This window comes from Nothobranchius furzeri, chromosome 4 (assembly GCF_043380555.1).
Source record: "Nothobranchius furzeri strain GRZ-AD chromosome 4, NfurGRZ-RIMD1, whole genome shotgun sequence".
NCBI lineage: Eukaryota > Metazoa > Chordata > Actinopteri > Cyprinodontiformes > Nothobranchiidae > Nothobranchius > Nothobranchius furzeri.
In genome coordinates, this window is record NC_091744.1 from 16547690 (window position 1) to 16574240 (window position 26551).

The 26551-nt window shown below is 42.4% G+C and overlaps 2 protein-coding genes across 3 annotated transcripts in view; both read left to right on the forward strand.

Annotated features, from left to right (window-relative positions):
• LOC107388621 (protein kinase C beta type) overlaps nt 1-12316 on the forward strand; it is a 66809-nt gene extending 54493 nt beyond the window's left edge. The window contains exon 17 of one of the 2 annotated variants that reach the window (XM_070550134.1): nt 8713-12316. In XM_070550134.1, the coding sequence (XP_070406235.1) occupies nt 8713-8865 (153 nt within the window). In that variant the 3' untranslated portion in view covers nt 8866-12316. Of the gene's footprint in view, nt 1-389; nt 2769-8712 lie in introns of those variants that run through there. The other variant, XM_070550133.1, reaches the window with a different exon arrangement.
• Nucleotides 12317-13827: 1511 nt separating this feature from the next.
• Nucleotides 13828-25001, forward strand: cacng3a (calcium channel, voltage-dependent, gamma subunit 3a). Its single transcript, XM_015964204.3, has 4 exons — nt 13828-16163; nt 19742-19825; nt 19923-20063; nt 21296-25001. Exons 1-4 carry the CDS (start codon nt 15953-15955, stop codon nt 21868-21870), a joined length of 1011 nt encoding a protein of 336 aa, XP_015819690.1. The 5' UTR covers nt 13828-15952; the 3' UTR covers nt 21871-25001.
• The last annotated feature ends 1550 nt before the right edge of the window (nt 25002-26551 follow it).

The following is a 26551-nucleotide window of genomic DNA, read 5'->3' on the forward strand; positions in this document are numbered from 1 at the left end:
CACACACATTCACGTACCCAATCACACACACACACATAGTTCATGCACACACACCAGTTGTAGAAGAAATCCTGCAGGTAAGTGATAGAAACGCTGAGGTCACTCATCACTAGAACACAACCATCCCCTTACCCATTGGTCACCACTCTGACAAACTCGTCAGCATTGTCACCAATGATGAAACTGTGATGTCACTGCTTCCATTTTGACCAATGAAATTATTCCACAGTTTTTAGCTGTGAGTGATTTGATTGGTTGACACCATGTTTTAGTTGTATTTCTCTTTTTTCTCTTCTTCTTGTCCTTTTTGTTCATTTTATTTATTTTTTTTACTTTCACCTGTCATCAAACTCACTCCATTCCTCCCATCTCTCTCCTCTCCATGGCAGTGTGGGCGTGAGGCAGAGAACTTTGATCGCTTTTTCACACGCCACCCCCCAGAGCTGACCCCCCCAGATCAGGAGCTTATAGCCAACCTGGACCAGGATGAGTTCAATGGCTTCTCATTTGTTAACCCTGTGTACATTCATCCAACCCACTGACCACGAGACACATCCCTGGGCTGCCTTAGCAACCACCTACACACTTCACAAGCATACCTTATGGATCAAAACAAAACAAATATATCATGATGTCATATCCAGGCTGCATTCAGCTAGCTGGGACTTTAATCCATTGAGACCTGCTGCAGCACTGGGGCATTTTCCATGTTTCAGGTCTGAAAGAATTAAAATATATAAGTGCAAATTTTGGGAAATTAACTTACTTGTTTTCTTTCTAAATATGTGCCAGAGTTGTAACAACAATCAGATGTTGGTGAGAAAATGAATCTGCTCGCTGTCGAATAATGTTTGGACTCCACTCTCCTGCAGGCTGAAATGTGTGGATTTCTGCACAAATTGTTAAAATGAAACAAGTGATCTGGGAAATATTAATCACAAATTTTCTGTCTTTTCCTAGCCTTTCATGGTTATCGCTAAAGGTGTCATTCAAGTTAAGTGAACCAATGAAATGAGTTCTATGTGAATTCAAAAGGATTTGAGGAAAATATTTAACATAACTTCCAAAATCCACGCATTGCACTACTGAGCAGAACACAACACTGCACCAATTTGCAAATAGAAAATATTCTCTGAAAAATAGGTGTAAGAGTTTTAAAGAAAAAAATTGTTGGTGCTTGGACATGACAAAAAAAGAGAAATGCTTCGTAGTAATAAAATACACAAGTTAAACTCGTGTGTAGTAGCCATTTTTGTTGATTTAGCTGTTTTTAGAGCTTTAGGAAGTGAATCCAGTTTAAAGTCACTTTATTCAGTTACTTTTTGTCAAATGGATCCAGATAAAGCTGGAAGTCAGTCATATTTTTCCTTAAATTTTTATGTTTAATGTTCATTTTGTAATGTAATTTTGTAAAGGATTCAAGTAATCAGCCCTCTTTAGTTCTACCAGCCTTGTCGCCCCGGCTCTAGTTTCCATGCAGAACATCTCCATCACTCCTAAGAGGAGAGAGAGAGAGACTCTTCTGACCTTTGGAAAGAAAACAAATAATTTATTTTGATTCAAAAAACGATCAGATGGAAATGCAGAAAATCAGATAATCGTGGGGTAAAGAATCGGCTGTTTGATCAGCTGTCCTGGCTGAGTTTCCGTCTCCTAGTGGAGTTGTAATTCACTGCGTCTGAATGCTTCCTGGCTGCTTACATCAGCAGGTGGATGCCACGGTGCGACGTGAACGTCTCTGTGTCGCCCTTCCTGTACATGCATATTTACTATGGCGACCCATCAGTGATGTGGATGAGTGTATTATGAATCACATGCTGGTAAATGCATACAGTGTAAGTGAAAACTGACCCATTTGCTTTGCTATTATTGTTTAAGTGCTAATCGGTTTCCCAGTGTTGGCTTTACTTTTGTCTGCAGTATCGGACACTTACACACCTTCTGTTCAGTGTTGTAGTGAATGTACCTGCATTCTTGTTTTGCTGGTTTATGATCCTCTCACGTGAAATCAGCTAGATTTAAAAATCTGGATCAGGATAGTGATTTTTATCTTCCCCCCACCCCCCACCCCCCCGCCTTACTGTAAATTGTTTTGTTTTATTTTTCCCAGAACACACATTCCATTTTCCTCTGTTTTCATGAACAGAGAGCATATCTATTTGCTTGTAAACATCCACCCTCGAGCACTTTTCCTGATCATTTACAGTCCTGTGAGTCCAGTATTCTACAGGAGAAGGGATTTCCAGAAGTGCCAAATCACAGCTCAGCATCACACAGATGTAGAAAAACACTGCTCTTAATAACCGTGGTGAGGGGCAGCTACCTTGTGCCATTTTGCTGTTTGATTATCATTTTAGCCGACCCTGTCTGTTCCCGAAAAATATAATAACACGCTTGGAACGTGGTTTTCATATGTAAAAGATTTGTCTGAGTTGTATTATACTTTTGTAACTGTGTTCATGATGCAAGGTGGTAACTGTGTCAAATCTTGTTCTTTGAGCTTGTATCATGAACCCTGGTGGCAGGAAGGGAACGGTACAGATGCAAAGATTCTACCGAGTTAAACCAGTGAGAACATATTGTGATGATGGTAACTATGATAAATACATTTTTGAGATACAACGGAGAATAATTATAATATGGGATGGTTTCTATATCATAAATGTTTGGATATGATGTCCCTGGATGGAAGAGATGTTACTGTGGATTGTGTAAACGCTCTGTATGACTGGAAACTGATAATATACCTACTGGTGCCTGCCAGACTACTTCTGCTGTGTCTGCTTTCTTACTGTTGCCACAACACCTCAACCATCAGTTTGCTCATTTCGATCAGAAGTTCTTAGAAAATCCAATATGCTGTTTTCATATAATGATGTCTGAAGCTGTCATTTTTGGGAATACATGTGCCAACAAATGCAGCAAAATAATAAAAAGCAGCATTTCAGATTATCATTTTATTACTTAATATGACCTAAAGTGATATTTGTATGTAAATCTTAAGCTGTGGTCATTTAAATGTCATTATGCTATTTTATCATGTTTCAGTTTATGTTTTTGTCTGTATGTGTGTTAAAATATCTCGTGGGCAATTTGTAATGAAACATTCAGTAAGTTTTAATTAGACCAACATCTACAGCTCATTAATGTCTGGAGTAAATCACATTAAAGGTTCCTGCCAGAAGCTACTATTAGCAAACATTAGCAAAATGCTAAAGTTTGGTGTCAGAGGAGCTGGATATAAATGACAACACACACTGACAATAGATGGGATCACACATCATGTTAAGTTAGATAAAGATTTAGCCTGGCATGAAATACTCCATCAATGAACACTATTCATTTATTTATTAAAGTTATAAAAATATTTTTTCATTTAGTTTATTATTTATCTCCTTAATCTTCCCTTTAGTATTTATTTTATCGTCTTAATTTTTTGATGCTATCAAACAAGTAAAAATGACAACCAAAGGAAAAAAAAGAATAAATAAAACAGATAATGACACAACCTGCTAGAAATCAAAATGCAAAAATAAATCATTGCCACATATCCGAAAATAATTTAACCTTTTCAGGACTGTTGGTTGCGTTGTCGTCGTCTTCCTCCGCTTATCCGGGTCGCGGGGGCAGCATCCCAACTAGGGAGCTCCAGACTGTCCTCTCCCCGGTCACCTCCACCAGCTCCTCCGGCAGGACCCCAAGGCGTTCCCGGACCAGATTGGAGATGTAACCTCTCCACCGTGTCCTGGGTCGACCCGGGGGCCTCCTGCCGGCAGGACATGCCCGAAACACCTCCCCGGGGAGGCGTCCAGGAGGCATCCTGACCAGATGCCCAAACCACCTCAACTGGCTCCTTTCGATCTGGAGGAGCAGTGGCTCTACTCCGAGTCCCTCCCGAGAGTTCCTCACCCTATCTCTAAGGCTGAGCCCGGCCACCCTACGGAGGAAACTCATTTCGGCCGCTTGTATCCGCGATCTCGTTCTTTCGATCATTACCCAAAGCTCATGACCATAGGTGAGGATTGGGACGTAGATCGACCGGTAAATCGAGAGCCTGGCTTTCTGGCTCAGCTCCCTCATCACCACGACAGATCGGCTCACCGTCCGCATCACTGCAGACTCTGAACCAATCCGCCTGTCAATCTCCCGATCCCTCCTACCCTCACTCGGGAACAAGACCCCGAGATACTTAAACTCCTCCACTTGAGGTAGGACCTCTCCCCCGACCCGGAGTTGGCAAGCCACCCTTTTCCGGTCGAGAACCATGGTCTCAGGTTTGGAGGTGCTGATCCTCATCCCAGCCGCTTCACACTCGGCCGCAAACCTACCCAGCAAGAGCTGAAGGTTGGAGCTGGATGAAGCTAGGAGGACCACATCATCCGCAAAAAGCAGAGACGAGATTCTCCTGCCACCAAACTCGACACACTCCACACCATGGCTGCGCCTAGAAATTCTGTCCATAAAGGTAATGAACAGAACCGGTGACAAAGGGCAACCCTGGCGTAGTTCAACCCTCACCGGGATCAGGTCCGACTTACTACCGGCTATGCGGACCAAACTCACGCTCCTCTGGTAAAGGGACTGAATGGCCCTTAACAGAAAGCCACCCACACCATACTCCTTGAGCATCCCCCACAGGGTGCCCCTGGGGACACGGTCATAAGCCTTCTCCAAATCCACAAAACACATGTGGATTGGTGGGGCAAACTCCCATGCCCCCTCCATCACCCTTGCAAGGGTATAGAGCTGGTCCACAGTTCCACGGCCAGGACGAAAACCACATTGCTCCTCCTCAATCTGAGATTCAACTATCGATCGGACCCTCCTCTCCAGTACCTTGGAGTAGACCTTTCCAGGGACGCTGAGGAGTGTGATCCCCCTATAGTTGGAACACACCCTCAGGTCACCCTTCTTAAAGATGGGGACCACCACCCCGGTCTGCCACTCCACAGGAACTGCCCACGATGGCCATGCAATGTTGCAGAGACGTGTCAACCATGACAGCCCTACAACATCCATAGCCTTGAGATACCCAGGACGGACCTCATCCACCCCCGGGGCTCCGCCGCTGTGTAGTTGTTTGACTACCTCAGCAACTTCTGCCCCCGAAATTGGACAGTCCATCCCCAGGTCTCCCGGCTCTGGTTCCTCCTCAGAATGCGCGTAGGTGGGACTGAGGAGCTCCTCAAAGTATTTCTTCCACCGTCCGACTATTGCCCCAGTTGACATCAGCAGCTCCCCATCCCCACTGTAAACAGTGTGAGCGAGTTGCTGCCTTCCTCTCCTGAGGCGCCGGACAGTTTGCCAGAACCTCTTTGGAGCCGATCGATAGTCTTTCTCCATGGCCTCACCAAACTCCTCCCATGCTCGAGATTTTGCCTCAGCAACTGCCACTGCTGCACCCCGCATGGCTATCCGGTACCTGTCTGCTGCCTCCAGAGACCCACAGACCAGCCACGCCCTGTAGGCCTCCTTCTTCAGCCTGACGGCTCCCCGAACCTCTGGTGTCCACCAGCGAGTACGGGGGATGCCACCACAACTGGCACCGGCCACCTTGCGACCACAGCTAGCAACAGCCACCTCAACAATCGCAGAGTGGAACAAGGCCAACTCGGAGTCAATGTCCCCCACTGCTCTCGGGACGTGGTCAAAGCTCTGCTGGAGGTGGGAGTTGAAGACCGTCTTAACAAGTTCTTCTGCCAGGCGTTCCCAGCAGACCCTCACTATGCGTTTGGGTCTGCCAGGTCTACGCGGCATCTTCCCCGCCATCTGATCCAACTCACCACCAGGTGGTGATCAGTTGACAGCTCCACTCCTCTCTTCACTCGGGTGTCCAAAACATACGGCCGCAGGTCAGATGATACGACTACAAAGTCTATCATCGACCTGCGACCTAGGCTGCCCTGTTACCAAGTGTACCGAAGGGCATCCTTATGTTCGAACATGGTGTTCGTTATGGCCAAACTGCGGCTTGCACAGAAGTCCAATAACGAAACACCACTAGAATTCAGATCAGGCGGGCCGTTCCTCCCAATCACACCCCTCCAGGTCAAGCTGTCATTGCCCACGTGAGCATTGAAGTCCCCCAGCAGGACAATGGAGTCCCCTGATGGAACACTATCTAGCACTCATCCCAGGGACTCAAAAAAGGGTGGGTACTCCAAACTGATATTTGGCCCATAAGCACAAACAACAGTTAGGACCCGTTCCCCGACCCGAAGGCGCAGGGAAGCTACCCTCTCGTCCCCTGGGGTAAACCCAAACACACAGGCAGAGAGTCTTGGGGCTAACAAAAAGCCAGCCCCAGCCCTCCACCTCTCACCCGGAGCAACTCCAGCAAAGGAGAGTGTCCAACCCCTCTCAAGGACTTGGGTTCCAGAGCCAATGCTATGTGTCGAGGTGAGTCCAACTATATCTAGCCGGTACCGCTCAACCTCTGCCACAAGCTCCTGCTCCTTCCCCGCCAGAGAGGCGACGTTCCATGTCCCAAAAACCAGTTTTCTTGTCCGGGGATCGGACCGCCAAGGCTCCCGCCTTGGTCTGCCACCCGATCCACATTGCACCGGACCCTTCATGTTCCTCCTGCGGGTGGTGGGTCCACAGTTGGATGAGCCCATGTATCCGGTTCGGGCTGGGCCCCATGGGTGAAAGCCCGGCCACCAGACGGTCGCTCACGGGCCCCAACCCCAGGCCTGACTCCAGGGTGGGACCCCGGTAACCCTCCGGGCCGGGTACTGTGACTCTTTGAATTTACATCCATGAAAGATCCTGTGAACCGTTCTTTGTCTCACCCTTCACCTAAGACCAATTTGTCATGGGAGACCCTACCAGGGGGCACAAAGTGCCCCAGACAACATAGCTCCTAGGATCATTAGGGCACTCAAACTCCTCCACCACGATAAGGTGACGGTTCAAGGAGGAGGACTTTTGGTTGCATTTTGTTAAACTGCTTTATTGAACCAGAATAATTATATATTTTCATTATTACATTATCTACACATACATTGTAAAGAAAAAAATAACCCACACCTGCTTTGTGTTCCAACTATTAGCTGAAAAATTGGTGAAAACATTTTCAGCTGCTCCTGATTTCAGCTGGAAGCCCTTTGATGAAAGCAGAGAAGGAGGTAGGAATTTAAAAACTTTGTGTGTGGTGTGGGTGTATATTGCAGAGGGCTCGCTGCTTCACCTCACCTCTGGTTGTACATTGGTTTGGTATTGATCCTTGTCTGCTGTGTTCTGGAAAATGTTATCTTTCTCTTTGGAAGTTTGTCTTGGACCTATGTGCATATGACACCGTTTGGGTCTTCTCCATCTCTTAAATGTTTTTCTGTGTTTGTTGGCAGTGTGTGTTTGGCGTTTGTTTAGTGGCTTTTGCTCAGTCTCTTCTGAAATCAGTAGTGTGCTTTTTATTTTTTACAGATTAGGCCAGTTGTATTTTAGGATAAAACTCAAAACTTTAATTTAACATCATGTTCTTTACACAAATAATTAAAACACCGTTACACCTATTTCAGTGTTGAAAATTACAGATTTAAATCCACAAGTCAAAACTTGATTATTATTGTTAATTTGTTACAAAAGTTTTATGATTTTAAACACTTCTTACAAATGGGTAACAAAATGTCAAAAGGTTCAAATCTAACAAATGACACAAAGTGTTACAATAGTACATTTTTTATTAAATTTTCATGAAATGCACCAGTAATCTGGTTCCTGAAAGTGAAAATCAAACCAACAATGACCTGTTGCTCAAGCTGTAGACAAACCAGCTGATGCACAGCTACTTCCACCTTTTTAATTATTAAACATTCTATTGTGCAACCAAGAAGCATTTAAAATTTCTATGTGTGCCTTAGAAAAGTAATTTTTCTCTTGCATATTTCTTCAGTTTTTGCTTTATCAGTTCTTTTATTTCATTTTTTTTTTTTTTTTTTTGTGGATTAAAGATGAAACTTAAAGCAATATCCTAAAAAGTTTCCTCACACAAAAAAACTCCAGTAGTTTAAAAACTATTTCAAATTTAGCACCACAATGTAGGGATAAAGTTAGAAAAACATTCAAAATCCAAATGTTTCTAGACTGGATAACCGGATCAGGCTCTTTATTATCAATTTGAAAAATGTGTGATTGAGCTGAATTATTTGTCTTGGGGAGTTTTAACAAAACTCTTAAGTATATTTGCTTTAGCTGCAAGATGAGAATCCTGCACACAGTTGCTGTTTATTACATACATGATTAGGTTTTCTAACACATTAGTTAAAATGATCTAAAACAGCTCGAGCATTTAGCTCTGTGTAGCACCTTGGTTCATTTATCATGCTGATCCACTAAATTACACTCCTGCTGTATGCTCACACTTTTCTGGGGTCAAAAATGTTGGATCCAAGCACTCAAGTTTTCAACATTTCATGTCATTTTCATGTCAAGTCTGTTGAAACATTGACAAAAATATAGAATTTGTATAACATTCATGAATGCATGCCATTAATAATTTTAAACATTTCTAGTGTATTTTTTTACTTTACGTTGATCTTTCCAACTCCAGATGATCATTGTTGTCTTTAACTGTGCTTCAAATTCTTGCTTCTTCCTTTCCCCTTCATTTATGTGCTTTTCTGAATTATTCCTAATGCCTGTCATGTAATCCTTTTCCCAAATGTTAGTCCTGTCCAACAGCACATGTTTACTTCTCCATCTTCTCTGTTCCAGAAATCCCGCCGAGATGTTGGGAACTTTGACAAGGAGTTCACAAAGATGCCAGTGGAGCTGACGCCAACAGACAAGCTTTTCATCATGAATCTGGATCAAAATGAGTTCCAGGGCTTCTCCTACACCAACCCTGAGTTTATCATACAAGTCTGAGGAGACATCATGAATCTGTCACACACACACACATGAACTACTCCATCTCATCAAGAGCTCTCCCTGAATCTCATCACACATCTGGAAGTTGAAGCTCTCCACTAGAAGAAGAAGAAAAATATCATTTCTATGGCACCTCTCAAGATAAAAATCAGGAGGAGTTTCACAAAAACAAAAAATGTAAAAATATTAAAAAGAATTTAGAAAAATGGTTAAAAATATATTTAAAAGGAGCAAAAAATAGACAATTGTGAAAAAAAACATTGATAAGAAAGAGAGAGTGTGAACAGGAAAGAGGGAAATCAGTGGATATGGAGGAAGGTGGAATAGGTGGGGAGAGCAGAATAAAGAGAGAGTGGTGAAGAAGGTCATACAAAAGCCAGCTTGAACAGGTGAGTCTTCAGCTGCTTTTTGAAGGAGACCACTGAGTCCACTGATCTCAGGCTCAGGGGGAGAGAGTTCCAGAGTCTGGGGACCACAGCAGCACATGATCTGTCACCTTTGGTCTTTAGCCTGGTGCTGCACAACCAGTAGGCTTTGATCACTGGACCTCAGGGACCTGCTGGGGGTGTAGGGACTAAGAAGATCACCAATGTAAGATGGTGCTTGTCCATGTAAGGCCCTATAGACCAGAACCAGGATCTTGAAATGAACCCTGAAGTTGACTGGCAGCCAGTGAAGCTGGAGGAGAAGCGGGGTGATGTGGGTGTGTTTGGAGGACTTGGTCAGAAGCCGAGCACAGGCGTTCTGAACCACCTGTAGACGGTTCAGGGAGGTTCTGCTCAGACACGTGAAAAGAGAGTTACAGTAGTCTAAGCGTGAGGAGATGAAGGTGTGGAGAACCGTCTCAGGTTCAGAGCGGGACAGAATGGGACTCAGCTTAGCAATGTTCCTGAGATGGAAGAAGGAAGAGCGAACAAGAGAACTGACATGAGAATCCAGGGTGAGAGCTGGGTCAAAGGTCATGCCAAGATTCCTGCCGTAAGGTTTGGTGTGAGAAGCAAGCTGACCAAGAGAGTCTCTGACTTTGGGAACCAGCTTGTCTGGGGCACAGATGAGGATCTCAGTCTTATCTTCAATCAGCTGTAGAAAGCTCCCATCCATCCAGGTTTTGATAGAGTCTAAGCAGGTGTGTAACAGCTGCAGCTTAGACATCTCATGAGGCTTAAAGGAGATGTACAGTTGGATGTCATCTGCATAAAGATGGTAGGAGATTCCCTTGAAGGAGCTCAGGATGTGCTGAAGAGGAAGCAGATAGAGGAGGAAGAGCAGAGGCCCCAGCACAGAACCTTGTGGGACACCATGGGTAAGAGAGGTGGTGGAGGGCCTAAACTTGGAGACGGCCACAGAAAAGGAACACAGACAGATAAGAGAACCACTCCAGAGCAGTTCCTGATAGGCCTACCCAGTCTCTCAGCCTCTCCAGTAGCAGGTGATGGTCAACAGTGTCAAAGGCTGCAGTCAGGTCCAGCAGGACCAGAACAGAACAGTCCACTGCATCACTGTGAGTCAGAAGGTCATTAGAGACCCTAAGAAGAGCTGTTTCAGTAGAATGAGCTCTACGAAAACCTGACTGGAAGCTATCATAGATGTTATGTTGATCAAGAGCAGCTGTGAGTTGTTTAGCCACAACCTTTTCCAAGATCTTGGAGATGAACGGAAGTTTAGAGATGGGTCTGAAGCTGCTATGGAGAGAGGGGTCAAGACTCGGTTTTATAAAAAGTGGGTGGGTTACAGCATTCTTAAAGTAAGCAGGGACCTGACCAGAAACCAGAGAAGCATTAATTATAGAGAGCACTCTGGGACCGATGGACTGAAAAGCACTTTTAAACAAAGATGAGGGTAAGATGTCGAGGGGGCATGCAGAGGTCTTCATAGAGTTAACTAGCTTGGTTAACTCAGGCAAAGAAACAGGAGCAAAGCTATCTAGGATGATTGGCCTGGTTGGAGTTGGGAGAGGCAGCGATAAGGCTGAAGGAGAGATGCCAGATCTAACATTACTGACTTTGTCCACAAAGAAAGACAGAAAGTTCTCACAGTCTGCAACAGAGTGGATGGAGGCTGAAGGAGAGGCAGGAGACACGATGCTGCTGATGGTGTTAAACAGCACCTTGGGGTTCTCTTTGCTATGGGACACCAGGTTGGAGAAATAGGAAACCCTAGCATCTCTGACTGCAGAGTTAAAGGATGTCAGAAGATCCTTTAGGACTAACATACAAACATACACTCTTCTTTAAATCAATCCTCAAAAAACACCCAGAGTGGGCTGCAATCATAAGTCAGGACTTCCATAAACAAATGAAGAAAAGTTTAAACATACAAATGCAGATAGAGGGATGCACCAAAACAAGCTGGTTTCCAGGAAACGCTCAAGACTTCACTATTATAAATGTGCAACTTTGACTTTTACTGGTCATGATGCATGGGCCTTTTTGGTTTTGTGAGAATGGCTTCATGGACATTTAAGAATCAGTATGTCATGTATGTGCTCACACACACACACACACACACACACACACACACACACACACACACACACACACACACACACACACACACGTGCGTCTGGAGGCTACAATTTAGAAGAGAAGGAAGGTTTAGAACTATGATGGTCCTGATTTATAACCTCATGTCTAAGCTAGTCCTGTACTTAGTCTTAAGCATGCCTTGTCTTCCAAGTTGATGCAAAAAATAAAACCTTGGGTCCATTTTGACAGTGGTATGTGAAAATGTGTCTTACCAGATCACTTCTTCTCTTTCCTCCATGGTGCAGTGGGTTAGTGCTCTCCAGGCCCATACAGTTCTTGTGGGGGGAGTTCCAGTGTGCATGTTCTTTGGTGCAGCAGTGTGTTTATGAGTCATTTTCAACATCTCTGAGGGGAAAACCCTCATGAGATGTTATGAATGTAAAAATCCACGTTCCTTCTGAAAGACCTGCTCACATCAGGCTCTTCAAAGCTCCAGACAAAGACTGTATGGCTGAGAAAATATGAAGCTGTAAAAAGCAACGTCAAACGTGAACTTCTGTATGATTTGTGTTTGTGTGTGTAAATTGGAATGAGTTCTTGAGCTAGGATTGTTTCTCATGTTATTGTACAAATATACACACTCCCATCCCAGTTTTCATTTTTTCCTTCACATCTTTTATCCTTAACCATTTCCCTCCCAATCATCTCCTCCCCTCGCTTTGAACCTTTATATTTTCTCCATTTATTAATCCCCCCCCCCCCCCCCCAGTACTCCCATTCACCCATACATACTTTTCAAATAAGTAAAATAGTTTAGGAAAGATTAGGAAATGAGGGAGATTTACTATGCAAAAGGAAGGAGGTCAAGAGTACGAGACAACCTGAAGAAATAAAGGACATCTGATGCATGCGTCATCTTTACCTATGAGTAGGAGACATGTACAAATTGAACATTAAATAAATAATTATGAAGCTGTTGTAAATCTGTGATTTCTTTAGAAACTTTAACTGATGTTTGATATGAGTCAGAATCAGAGGGGTTTTACTGCCATATGTGTAAGAATCACATCGTCAGGAAAGTACTGTGGTTCTTGCAAGAAAGAATAAATGATCAGCAAAATTAGAATTAAGAAATATCACAATGAAATGTTAATAATACAGGGAATCAATAATTAGAGAAGCAGCTACTTTATACAACAAGTCAGTGTAGGTACTGGTCAGAGTGGGTTCAGGTGCAAACACAACACTAGGGTCATGTGACTGAAACAAAGCAGCTGGAGTGAGCAGGGCCACGATTGTCATTCGTGAGTCCGACCGCAGAAGGGAAGAAACTGTTTTTGTGGCGAGAGGTTCTGGTCTGAATGGATCGGAACCTCCTGTCAGATGGGAACGAGTCGAGAAGACAGTTTCCAGGATGAGATGGGTCTGCTGAGATCCAACCTGGACGCTTCAATGTCCTGGAGGTGTACAGGTCTTGTATGGTGGAGAGTTTGCAGCCAATGACCTTCTGAGCAGAGCGCATGACACGCTGCAGCCTCTTCTTGTCCTTGATGGTAACTCCAGCATACCACACGGTGATTGAAGAGGTGAGGATGTAGAACTGCCTCATCAACTGTGCTGATAGGTTAAATTTCTTCAGCTGCTTCAGGAAGTACATCTTCTGCTGGACCTTTTTTATGATGGAGGTGATGGTGGGCTCCCACTTGAGGTTCTGGGTGATGGTGGTGTCTAGGAAGCAACATGAGTTCACCATCTTTATGGGAGAGTCAGACAAGGTTATGAAGAGAGTGGCACTGTGTGCTTCCTAAAGTCCTCAACAACCTCTGCTGTCTTCTGTGCATGTAGCACCAGGTTGTTGTGGCTGCTCCAGGACACCAGCCGTTTGACCTCCTGTGGATTTCCACATGGATAGAAACACCAAAATATCAGTAGCCTGATTTGGGTGATTTATTCTTAAGATTTGGTCCTTTCTTCCTTCTCTTTCTAGCCACTAATCTTTTTAGATCTGGACATTTCCCCCTTCTCCAGAACATTTCTACCAAACTTAGTTTTGTATGAACTCAAGAGTCATTTATATATTTTAATGGATTTTTTAATTAATGGCCTATTGTTTTAACCCTATAACTTCCTGACGAAGAAAAAAGCTATGAAACATTCCAGTTTTACATTTTTGATTTGAAGCAATAAGGTCTTTAGTGTAATGTAAATTAATCAATGTAAAGATACAATGGTAATGATGCAATGCAATAATGTTATGCATTTTTTTTCAATCAAATCCACATTCTTCCTGTTAAGTTCATTTAACCCTCCCACTGTCCTAATGGGTGACCCCGCGAGGAAAGTTGACCACTGAGCAGGGTTGATGGTTTATGCCTTGGGTCCATGTGGCAGGGGTGAGGTGGTGCTCACTCCTCACCCCTGCCACATGGACCCAAGGGATAAACCATCAACCCTGCTCAGTGGTCAACTTTCCTCGCGGAGTCACCCATTAGGACAGTGGGAGGGGCAAAGCTTCAGTGAAATGTAAGGACTTTAGATATGCTCTACCAGTTGGTTGGCCAGGCAGGTAAACGGTTAAGACATGATGGGATTATAGAAATTAGGTGACATCTGGAAAAAGTGCAGAATCTCACACAAAGGGATTCCTCAACTACTACTGCTTCTGATATTTGCTATTTGTGACTGAGTTGTAGTCTATTGTCCCCAATACTGATTGGCTGTAGTAGCTATTTTATTTTGGATAAACTCCAAAACTTGAGTTGTGCCAGAAAGCTGCTTGTTGATTTCAGCTCAGTTTCCTAAATGTTTTGGTAGTTGACATTGACGATGGAGCGCATATGGCACCAAAATAATCCCGAATCCAACTGAGATTAACTGAATCATGAAACAGTCACATCAGTCAATTTTTGTCCCTCATAATAATTTAGAAAATCGAATGAAAAATATTATTTTCTTAAGTGTCTGATTTTAAATTGTCTTAATTTTATTTTTTCCATTGTCCAAATGTTACGTTACAGTTGGTCCTTTAGGGTTGATGCAGAAGTCTGTTCAGCGTTTGAGAAAATATGAACTGATGTTTTCTCTTCAGGAAAATCCAAACATTCTGGGATGTAAACCCTCAGCCAAAGAAAACTGGAGGTGTTTTAGGGACAAGTTACAGCAAAAAAGCAGCATAGTTCACTCAGATTGTTGTCATGATTCTGTTCCAGCTCTTTCAACCTGAACAAAAATGGAAAAAGTAAATGGAAAATATGCTTTATTTATTTATTTGTGTGTGTAATCGTAGCATAAAACAGCCATAGCCTCCTGAGACCTGGCGTAGTCAATTGTGTCCTTTATAGTGGACATTTTGTTCACCTTTGTCTTCTTTCACTCTTTTGAGCTACCCCATTTAGCCCTACAGTGCTCTTTAGAGGACGTCCTGGGCTTCCCAGTGATGCATCGTTTGTTACGTTCACATGCCGGCAAGTCTCATCTTTCCTCAGTCAATATGGCTGGCTTACCAGTAACAACATTTTATGGAAAGAGTATAAGTAAGTAAAAAAATCTTTATCTTTTGCTATTTTTACTAAAATAATCATTTATAATATTGTTTATTAAAATGTTAACAATATTTTACTTCTGAAAACAGTTAAATATTTATGCTTTTATAAATGTCTATTGTGGTGGGCACTAGGACCATTTTAGTGTATTTATACCATTGGTGTGCACACTAGAAGCCAGGCACACGCTGTGATGATGGACATCAAGCATGCAGAAAGAAGGGCTGCAGTGGCAAAACATACATGATGTGAACTGAAGAAAACAAACTTTCAGGATTATTATCAAGATGAAGAACAAATGAAGAGCTATGGTTCACTAGTTCAGCTCACTTTTTAACTAAGTCCATGAGTTGTCGTCATTCCAAGTAACAAGCAACAGAAGACCAAGAACATGAGTTTTATTTGTTGATCAAATTAGATAAGATTTTACTTTTTAGTCAATCTGTAGTTAGATGGAAGTCGTCCTGTTGGACATGCTGTTAAAGTAAAATTAAAAAAAGTTTTAAAAAATGTTAAGGTGTTTATTTAGTCTAAATAGAATGGAAATCATATAAAAAAGGAAGTTGAAGACACTTTGTCTGGGTCTCAGAAGGATAAAAGAATGAAACTGCAGTTTCACTGAGCAGCTGTCCATGGTGCTGAACTGACGGACAGCTTCAGGCTGCTCTTTGTCATCAAATTGAATGTCGTGCGCGCGCGCGCGCGCACACACACACACACACACACACACACACTGGCAGGCGGAGTTTCTGGACTCGCACTAAACCAGTTCAGAGAAACGATGCTGACGGTTTTTTCTCCAAACTTCTTCTCCACTCGTTTGACTGTTCTTCTGACAGGACAGCTGCTCCTCCTTTCTGACATGGAAAACTATCAACTATTTCAGCCAAGTTTGATATTCGCAGCAACAAGTTACGCAACTTTTTGAACTCAGCGCAGCGAACGATGCGCCTTAAATCTGCACTTCCTGCAGCCGACCGGAGACACGAGAAGAAGAGTTTTTCTAAATCCAGCAAGGACTCATCCTCAGCTGGACTGCTCTTTTTCTGAGGACGAAGGGGAGGAGGGTGGGCCAGGATGAGGGTTTGTAATCGGGGAATGATGATGCTGCTGACCACGGCAGGAGCTTTCTGCGCCTTCAGCCTCATGACGATCGCGGTAGGCACGGACTACTGGCTGTACTCCCGTGGGGTGTGCCGCTCCAAGAACCTGAATGACAATGAGACCGTCCACAAGAACGAGGAGGTCCTGACCCACTCTGGTCTGTGGAGGACCTGCTGCACTGAGGGTAAGACACACACACACACACACACACACACACACACACACACACACACACACACACACACACACACACACACACACACACACACACACACACCATTAAAATTACTCAATAAAATTCTCTCATTACTTCCACTTTCTGGATTTATGTTTGCCTACTTTTGCAGAAAATGACCATAAGTCACTGGTTTTACTCTGGAATGCTTTTAAAAAGAAGCAGCCACTGAAACAAAAGACATCAAGTATTGAAAAATGACATTTAGTCCCACAGTCAAGAAAACAACAATATGATTTCTCGTTTGGTTTGTTAACACAGTCAAGCTGTAGCTATGGAATGAATGAGTGGTGTTTTGGTAACCATGACTACCAAGCCCCACCATCACTGATTTGGGTCAATCATTGTGGCTCATAGGGACAGGCTGATCGATTTGATCCTGTGTGTGTAAGTGTTGAAAGGCACAGCAGAGCAGAAGCAGGAAGCTCGAGTCCAGCTGAGCTTTGATCTGGTGTTGGTTCACACTCATCAGACAAAAGGCCTTTAGGTGTGAGTCTCCATCAGCATCATCCTGTTAAATAAAGAGCCAGGACACACACAAGGTTTTAAGTTTTTCCTCAGAGGGTCATGTGGTCTAATGAGTCCAGATGGACCCTGTTCCAGAAAGATGGGTGCATCAGGGTAACCATCATGCCTAGTGCCTACTGTACAAGCTGTGGGGGCAGTGTTATGATATGGGGTTGCTGCAGTTGGTCAGGTCTAGGTTCAGCAACAGGATGTGCAAGGATGAGGTCAGCTGACTACCTGAATATCCTGAATGACCAGATTATTCCATCTTCCCTGATGGCACAGGCATATTCCAAGAAGGCAATGCCAGGATTCACTAGGCTCAGATAGTGAAAGAGTGTTTCAGGGAGCATGAGACATGATTTTCACACATGGATTGGCCACCACAGAGTCAAGACCTTAACCCAATGAATCTTTGGGGTGTGCTGGAGAAGGCTTTGTGCAGCGGTAAGACACTACCATCATCAATGCAAGATCTTGGTGAAACATGAATGCAACACCGGCTGGAAATAAATCTGATTTGCAGAAGCTTATAAAAACAATATCACAGCAAATGTGTGCTGTAATCAAAGATAAAGGCTGTCCAACAAAATATTACCCCTACTGCACACTGGAAGCATCAGCGGTGTGGAACGGCAGTGGAAAGGTTTATTCGCGGCAATCGCTGGACTCCAGTGCACACCGAGAGTCTCAGCCGCAAGTCGGCTTCTCCACTGTGCTCCTCGCTTGACTCATGAGATCAAAAAATCCCTCGAGTTTATGCTGACCGCCATTAAACAAAAGAGAAGGAAATCATGTTTGATATTACTGGGGATTTTCAATTCAATTCAAATCAAGTTTATTTATATAGCGCCAAATCACAAGAGTCGTCTCAAGGCACTTCACATAATAAACATTCCAATTCACAGTTCATTAAGCCAATCAGAAATAATGTGTCCTATATAAGGAACCCAGTAAATTGCATCAACAGCAATCCTCATACTAAGCAAGCATAAAGCGACAGTGGAGAGGAAAACTCCCTTTTAACAGGAAGAAACCTCAAGAGAATCCTGGCTCAGTATAAGCAGCCATCCTCCACGACTCACTGGGGATCGAGAAGACAGAGCAGACACACACACACACACACACACACACACACACACACACACACACACACACACACACACACACAATAATGTGTCTACAGTTATATTGTGATGTCTTAGTAAATATTCTATTTGGTGAGATAAACTTTATTGTATTTATCCTAGTGGATCTCTAATTAAATGGATAAACTAGTAGTAGCACGTCCAATGTCAAGGAAAGCAAAAAGTTATCAGGAGAGGGAGAATGTTTAAGTGGTTAGCAGCAGTGTGCTAGACGTTGGCCCCCTCCATGCGGCCACCACAGCTCAGCAGAACATCGTTGTAGCTTCTTCTGGGGAGAAAAACACTTAGAGAGAAAATAAAGTTAACAGCTGAAATTGCAGAAAGTAATACAGTTAAAGAGCAGACTGTAGAAGAAATTAGTAGAGTGTGGAAAGTGGTCAGTGTGTCCTCCAGCAGTCTAAGCCTATAGCAGCATAACTACAGAGATAACTCAGGATAATCTATCCTATTTAGATGTAGGCATGTTGGAGGCACGGCAAGGGAGAGCCGTCTTTACTGACTGTACACTCCACCTCCCTCTACTCCCCCACTTGTCCAGATCTAGGCTAACATCAGATTTTAACCATAGGCCCTATCAAATGAAAATGTTTTAAGCCTATTCTTAAAAGTAGACAAAGTGTCTGCCTCACGGACTAAAGCTGGGAGCTGGTTCCACAGGAGAGGAGCCTGATAATTAAAAGATCTGCCTCCCATCCTAATTTTAGATATTCTGGGAACCACCAGTAAACCTGCAGTCTGAGACACTGAAAACCCTGTGTGATTTCCTGTCCAGCCCTGTGTTAACTGTGGAAATTGTCACATCCCAGAAGCGACTGCAAAAATAGAACCCAAACTTATCTTTAGCAGCGCGATGCACTGCTTCTGGGATGTGCTTTAAAATGTCTGTGTCGTGGCTGATTTAAATCACCCCCATAGATTATAATGGATTCTATTTGAAACAGTGATGTTCCGCTCCGCTGACGCTTCCAGTGTGCAGTAAGTAGGCTTTAGTGTGTGTGACCTTTTTTTGGCAGTGACTTTTGTTGGCCAAGAAGTGTATGGGTTACTTACAGACCAAGTTCATTATGAAAAATGTAATTATTTACTATTTTTAAAATATAATCGTTCACTTTGAGTTTAACATGCTGGCCAAACATCAAATTAGTCTTCTACCCCAATTTTCTGCATTAGCCACCTCATCCATCTTGACTCACAATGGGGATGTCTGATGTTGGTTTGGTATCCAGGAGAGAGAGAATGTCTCGATTAGTAGAAGCTAACCGTTAGCATTAGCACCTCCACAACATGGCAGAACTCCTTCAAGCTTGTGTTTTTTTGTGGAGATAAAACATCAATGTTGCAGAGCAAACAGAGTCAGTGGTAGAGTTGTGTCGCTATTAGCCAGTCAGAGGCAAGATGTCCAAACATAAGAAAATGAGACTCTAAAACATGTCGTCTGAAGCTCATCTTTGCTTTGGCTAACTTCTACTTCCTGAAACAGGGGCGCCACAGCTTTTTTCCCCACAGAGATCGACTCAAAAGGCATTAATTTATGCTAGAGATCACTGCAAATGTGTTGGAAAAACAAGTGAACTTGGTCTTTAATAGTTTAAGTGGAGCTTTTGGATATTTTCTGTCTCTGATTGAGGAAAACAAGTGATTTTAAAGAGATATTATGGATAAAAACATGCCAGTAAAGGACTTAGATGTTTTGGCCACAGACTGATAACCAGGAAAAGATTCTGCAGTTTACTTTAGGACACTCAAAAGTCTCCTAAACTGGTAATAATCAATTCAAAGCAGATCCTCAGGTGGAAAACATCACACTTATCTCTGACCAATTTTTATTTATATATACTGTGAACATAGATGGATACTTTTGGTTTCCTGCAGGAATATTTCGAGGTGTTTGCAAAAACATTGACCATTTTCCAGATGATGCAGACTACGAGCAGGACGCAGCAGAGTATTTACTCCGTAAGTAACAAATGAGACTAACTGTGAGATTTGACAAGTGTAGTCACAGGCAAATTTCTCATGTCATGAAAATGAAAATGTCGCTCTTCCACCTCAGGAGCAGTGCGGGCTTCCAGCCTCTTCCCAATCCTTAGTGTGGGGTTGCTGTTTCTTGGGGGTTTATGTGTAGCTGCCAGCGAGTTCTACAAGTCACGCTACAACGTCATTCTGTGTGCTGGTATCCTCTTTGTTTCTGCAGGTCAGACACACACACACACACACACACACACACACACACACACACACACACACACATTATTCTTTCAGTCAAAGGAAATGTATTTCTGAGTAAACATCATTTATTTGACAAGCCTCAGTTCAGAAAAAAAAGAGTTCACATCTTTTAGGACTGATGGGCCAAAGACTAGTCTAAGCCCAGCAAACCTAAAACTCACAGCATTGCATGTATATATTATTATTTAGAAACCATTCATTGGGCAGAAATATTAATGAAATATTAATGAAACTCCGCCCACGTCTGCTTTGACAAGATGTGCCTACAACAGTGTCTTACACGTCTGTTGCTGTACGGGCTATGGTAGACCAGTTGTCTGCCTGGGCACACTAACCACTGGACTACCAGTCGTCTAAGCTACCTATCCTGTGCTGGCCAGGGGAGACGGGTTTCAGACCAGTGGCTAGTTTCTGGGAAAGGAGCAGGGCGTGATGACGACTTTACAGGATTTTCAAAGTAAAATGCTAAATTTGCAGCTGAAATGGGCTAATGCATAAATGCAGCCAAAAATAGGTAGGATTTATTTTTTCTTGAGTAAATAATAATATCACATGGTAAAAAGCTCCAAAAAGTGGATTTTCCTGTAAATGTCATTTTTTAAGAGACATTTTGATGCCAACAAAGCTCTTATTTTTGAACAGATGCTAAATTTATTTTAGGTTATGTGTTAAAAGGCATAGAGAACTCAAGCTGATTGTGTCACCAAATTTATGTCATAAGAGTGGGATTCACATCCTCCTTCCAGGACAAAAGATGGAGCATTAAATGTGGAGAAAACAAGTAGCAGCTACGCTGGGGAAAGTAGTGATTCGGCTTTGACTGAAGTACAACATGTGCAACTCAGGGCATGAGGCAAAGCAAATTAGAAAATAACTTTTGTACCTCCATTCACCTTCATTCATTTATTTGTTCAGGGGATCCATGAGCCGGCTGGATAGCGAGGAGACTTTGTTAATCCAAACAGAACAGAAGCATCTGATAAAAGAGTTTTTATTTACAACTTTTGCACACTTCAAAATGGCAAAGATCCTTTAAAATGTAAAAGCTACACTGTGTACTCTGGTTATTCAGTTTTTACCTAATTTCATTTTCTTTTTACAAATGTCTTTATTTTGTAAGACTGTCTTCTTCTAGCTCAGCAGTTTCTTCATGTCCTCCTAAATTCACACCTTGTTCTCTGCAAACCCCATGCACAGGTCTCAGTAACATCATCGGCATCATAGTGTACATATCAGCCAACTCAGGTGACCCCAGTCAGAGCGACAACAAGAAGAGCTACTCCTACGGCTGGTCCTTTTATTTTGGAGCTCTGTCCTTTGTCCTGGCTGAGATGGTGGGTGTCCTGGCGGTGCACGTGTTCATAGAAAAACACCGGCAGCTACGTACTCGAGGCCGACCTTCTCTCATTAAGCCTCCCATCTCCCGAAACTCATCTTATTACCGTAACCGTTATTACCGCAGCCGTCGCTACAGCAACAGGAGCAACCACAGCGCAGGCGACTCAGCCTCCAACACTTATCAAGCAACTTTTGGACGTGACCAGGATCCGCCCATCTTTGTTGAGTCTAAAGTCGACACCTTGACTGGGTTGCCTACACCAGTGACCATGGGCTCAGAGTTCATGCTGTACACCTTAAACTCTCACCAGCTACCTTTCAAACACAGTAAGATTAACGTGGATGTGGATGACTTGACAGCTGGAGCTGGGCACAACAGCACAGAGATGCTGCCTGGAGACTGTGCATCCAATCGGAGGACCACTCCCGTCTGAGAGGAGGCATCTGGAAACCTCAGTCCTCCTCTTGATTTGGATTGGTCTTTTATGCTTTTCTGTTAGTCAGTTGTTTGTCAGGACAAAATTAAGCTTTTAAATATACATTTCATGTGCTGTACTTATTGAGAAAAATGAGTAAATGAGAATGTGATTTTGAGAAGATCTAATTGGTGTATGCTACAGTAGAATCGCCTGTAGTTTGTGTGCATGAAAATGTGTGTAAGTCATTCTGGGAATAAGAAAAAGTCATGCAGATAATAACTACATAATACTGTATGCAAGGCCAAAACACATTAATAAGTAAAAAAAAAACTGGATTTAATTCATACATAGAGACTCTGTAAATTGCAATTCGTTATAGGCAACAGATGATTTAACCCAAACAAATGAACTATACTTTCTGGGATACGTAGATTATACTTCATAATATCTTGTTTTAGGGTCAAGAAATGATAATTGAAACATGTAAGAGGAAAAAATTGTGAAATTTGATGGAAAAAATAAACCGTTATTGAAATTTAAACGTTTCCACACAGAAAATAAGTGATAGGTCTAAACTGTGATCAGTGATATCAAAGGTGTAGTTTACTTGTTTATTCAATACATTTTCGGTCTCTATTGTAAGCCGATGCCTTATAAGTAATTTAAAAAAAAGCTCCAGTTCTGAGATGCAGAAGTTTGCTGGTGCAGAACTGCGCTGAAAACAGGAGGGTTTCTCATTATTATTAATGGTATGAACACACCTTGCTTCTGAGTGGCTAACAGAATGCCTTCCGCCATGTTTCAAGGTCACTATTACCAACACACTCTCCACCTTCTCTCTCCTCGCTGCAAAAAAAAAAAAGCCTTCCTGTGGGTGGGTACGAGTCAAAGTGGGCGAGGCCATAAATGCTAATTCACAGTGTGATATCACAGTGTGAGGATTTTCCAATCCTAGCATTTCACCAACTATTTTCTGTCAGAAGCTTACGCAGGAGATAGGTGTAGGAGACTGTTTTCATGTTCAGCCTGCATGAAAATCTCAGCGTGACTGATTATAATCAGAAAAAATATTTAACCCTCCCACTGTCCCAATGGGTGTGAGTCCTCGAGGAAAGCTGACCGTTGTGTAGGGTTGATGGTTCATCCCTTGGGTCCATGTGGCAGCGGTGAGAAGTGAGCACCACCTCACCCCTGCCACGTCGACCTCAAGGGATAAACCATCAATCCTGCTCAATGGTCAACTATCCTCACAGGGTCACCCATAAAGACAGTGGGAGGGTTAAAAATGGTTTTTCAGTGAATCACACCTTTAAATGATCAAGGAATATAAAGGCTAAAGGTTGAATCATTTAACCTGTGTCAAAACAGAAAGGGTGGAAAGAGGTGAATGAAGGTACCTCACTCATCACTCATATCTTGTCTTGATCTTTATGTTGGATCTGAAATTAGGTGCAAAATCTAATCAGATAGCTCACCATATTGGAATAATACTTCTTTCATTGAGTAATAGTTTCATTTGTGGTGGTTTCTTTATAAGTTGATGGTGGAAGAGTTGTTTCAGCCTTGATGTAGTGATGGAAGTTACATCACTTTCACACATGGATTGACCCCCACTAAGCACAGACCACTCATTACTTTTGCTATGAACTCAGTATGTTTGCAAAAAACTATTTTGATGTTGGACAGAACTAAAAACTGCAACGTTGCAAATGTTACTAAAAGTATGTTGCTGCAAATGTGTTGTTTGACTTTTACTGGTCATGACGCATGGGCTTTTTTGGTTTTGTGAGAATGGCTTCATGGACATTTAAGAATCAGTATGTCATGTATGTGCTCACACACACACACACACACACACACACACACACACACACACACACACACACACACACACACACACGCGCGCACCTGACAGTGACATAACTGTGTCTTGTTCTCTTTTGCTCCATGCACAAAATCAAACCCAATTAAACGCATTAGAGTCCAACTAAATGTTGTTTGTGTGTCTGAACATTCTGCCATTATGGTGATGTCAGAGTTCTTATTTACATAATATAAATGTTTACATTAACAGCTTCTGGCAAAATAAGTGTATTTCATAGTGTATATGTTGAGTAAATGCATTCGTATTATACAGACCACTTCAGCTGTCTTTGTGTAAGAGCAAATATTCAAATGTCCATTCATGCACAAAGAAGCAAATATCAGAGCCAAGTACAAATGCACGATCACCAGAACATCTAGTTTATAGTAACAGACCCCCAGTACTGACAATATATCAAGGCCTTCCTGTGTGTGTACATGCATGAATGAGCCATGTTACCGATGATGATGCTGCAGGACAAACAGCTTTAAAGGATGTACCGTGCATCAGAAAACAGCGGGCAAATCAAAAAGCCTGGGATGTTACCATGGCAGCAGCACTCAGAGCAAAATTTAAAGCAGCCATGATGAACATGATTGACTGAAAACACCACTTTGATCTTAATGCTCACCTTTTTAATGCTTTTTTCTTATTTCCTTGTGTTTGCAGAAATTAGACAATAATAAGTGAGCTTAACATTATCTTTTAATATTTTTGACAATACTTAATTTTTAATATTTTGGCACCAAGCAGCTTGACATTCTTGTAATCTTTGATCGTTTTAATTAATGTTTCTTCTTATTTTTTGGAGACTGTCCCAAGTATTTACCATGGGCCGCATGGCTGCTGTTTTACACTGCCCATAGCAGCTTGTTGTGCAGTGTGTGATGGGGAAAAGACAGGTAAAAAGGGAAAGATGACAGCAAACCGTATATGGGAGTCATGTATGAAAACAACACTGAAATAAAATTATTGAAAATACCTGAACAGTATATCAATCGTGCGTTATCCTTCTGTTCTTTGTGTAGGCTACAAATGTCCTCTTCCATAGGAAGCCTAAGTCACATCCATCTACTTCTGGACAACAGTCCCCAGAAATAAGACAAATGTAAGCAGTTAATGGGGCTATAAAAGCTATTTTCTAATCCTGTTTGATATGTGCCATGGATATGAAATCTGTGAATCTTCAAGACATATTTGGATGCCAAGAAAGCACTTATTTTTGAACAGCGGCAAAAGTTATTATAGGTTTTGTGTTAAAAGACGTGCAGGACAACTGATGTCATTGAAACAGACACGGAGAAGAGAAGATTAAACAAGCTTCTAATCATTCTTCCGAGAAGGAAGAAAGAAAGAAAGAAAGAAAGAAAGAAAGAAAGAAAGAAAGAAAGAAAGAAAGAAAGAAAGAAAGAAAGAAAGAAAGAAAGAAAGAAAGAAAGAAAGAAAGAAAAAGAAAGAGAAAGAAAGAAAATTATCTTTTATTTAGTGCCTCTTGAGATTAAAATCACAAGGCGCTTCACAAGAACAAAAAATTCAAAATACAAAACATCTTTGAAAATGTATTAAAAAATTAGAAGACAAAACAACAATTGTGTTAAAAATGCAGGGAAAGGCTAGGAGAAAATGAATGGGAATGAGGGAAATAGTGGATCAAGGTGGTGAAGAAGGTCATACAAAAGCCAGCTTGAACAAGGGAGTTTTCGGCTGCTTTTTAAAGGAGACCACTGAGTGCACTGATCTCAGGCTCAGAGGGAGAGAGTTCCAGAGTCTGGGGGCCGCAGCAGCAAATGATCTGTCACCTTTGTTCTTCTGCCTGCTTGAGTACTTAAAGACAGTTTTAAGTCTGTTTTGATTGCTTGTACTTAATGCATATGAGAACAGTCCTTTGCCTTTATGTCTAATTTTTTTTAAATCTTATCTTATATGTTTTTCTTTTATGTAACTATGTAATGATGTGTCTGTTGCTGCTGCTTCTTGGCCAGATCGTCTTTGTAAATGAGAATGAGTTCTCAGTTGACTCATCTGGTGTAACAAAGGTTAAAAAATTGCCTGGTGTGCTGCACAGCCAGTAGGCTTTGATCACTGGACCTCAGGGACCTGCTGTGTGTAGGTACTAAGAAGATCAACAATGTGTTGGTGCTCATCCATGTAGGGCCCTAAAACCAGCTTGTTTGGGACATAGATGAGGAAGTCTTAGCTTTATTCAGCTATCGACAGTTCCCAGTCATCCAGGTTTTAATAGAGTCTAAGCAGGTGTGTAACAGCTGCCGCTTAGACATGATCATTAAACATGGGGAAGACCACTATAAATCTGGCCATGTGGTAAGTAGCAACTGCACAGGGGGAAAAGAGATTTTGCGGCGACATCATATATGCAATGTCTGATTTGTAGTTGTTTAAATTATGAATTTTTACAAGCTAACAAATCTCAAAGTACCTGAAAGGCATGGTTGAAACTCACACCATTTCATTTTATTTAAATTGAAGTACAATATATGTGTGATTCAGTGCGTAAGGCAAAGCAGATTAGAAAATAGTTTTATAGCTCCAGGGCTTTTGGCCCCAACCATTGACTTGCATTCATTTGCTTTCTTCCGGGGACCCATGAGCCAACCAGAATAGGAGGAGACTTAGGCTCCCTATGCAAGTGATTGGACGTAACCACAGACATCAAATGTAGAAGATTCCCCGTGGGCTGGTGCTGCCAATTACAGCTGCCGTAGTGGCCGCCATCTTGGATGGGTCTCCATTCACCACCGGTAAATATTTTTCTATTCAGGAAGGTTTTTACATAACTAAAAGAAAATATTTAAGTATGCTTACCACAAAATC

What these genes read in the sequence shown, in the direction of transcription:
- cacng3a (XM_015964204.3), top strand. Translation starts at nt 15,953, where the DNA reads ATGAGGGTTTGTAATCGGGGAATGATGATGCTGCTGACCACGGCAGGA. An exon ending in CGCAGCAGAGTATTTACTCC is followed by an intron (nt 19,826 to 19,922) that starts GTAAGTAACAAA and finishes CTTCCACCTCAG; the next exon opens with GAGCAGTGCGGGCTTCCAGC. An exon ending in TATCCTCTTTGTTTCTGCAG is followed by an intron (nt 20,064 to 21,295) that starts GTCAGACACACA and finishes CCCCATGCACAG; the next exon opens with GTCTCAGTAACATCATCGGC.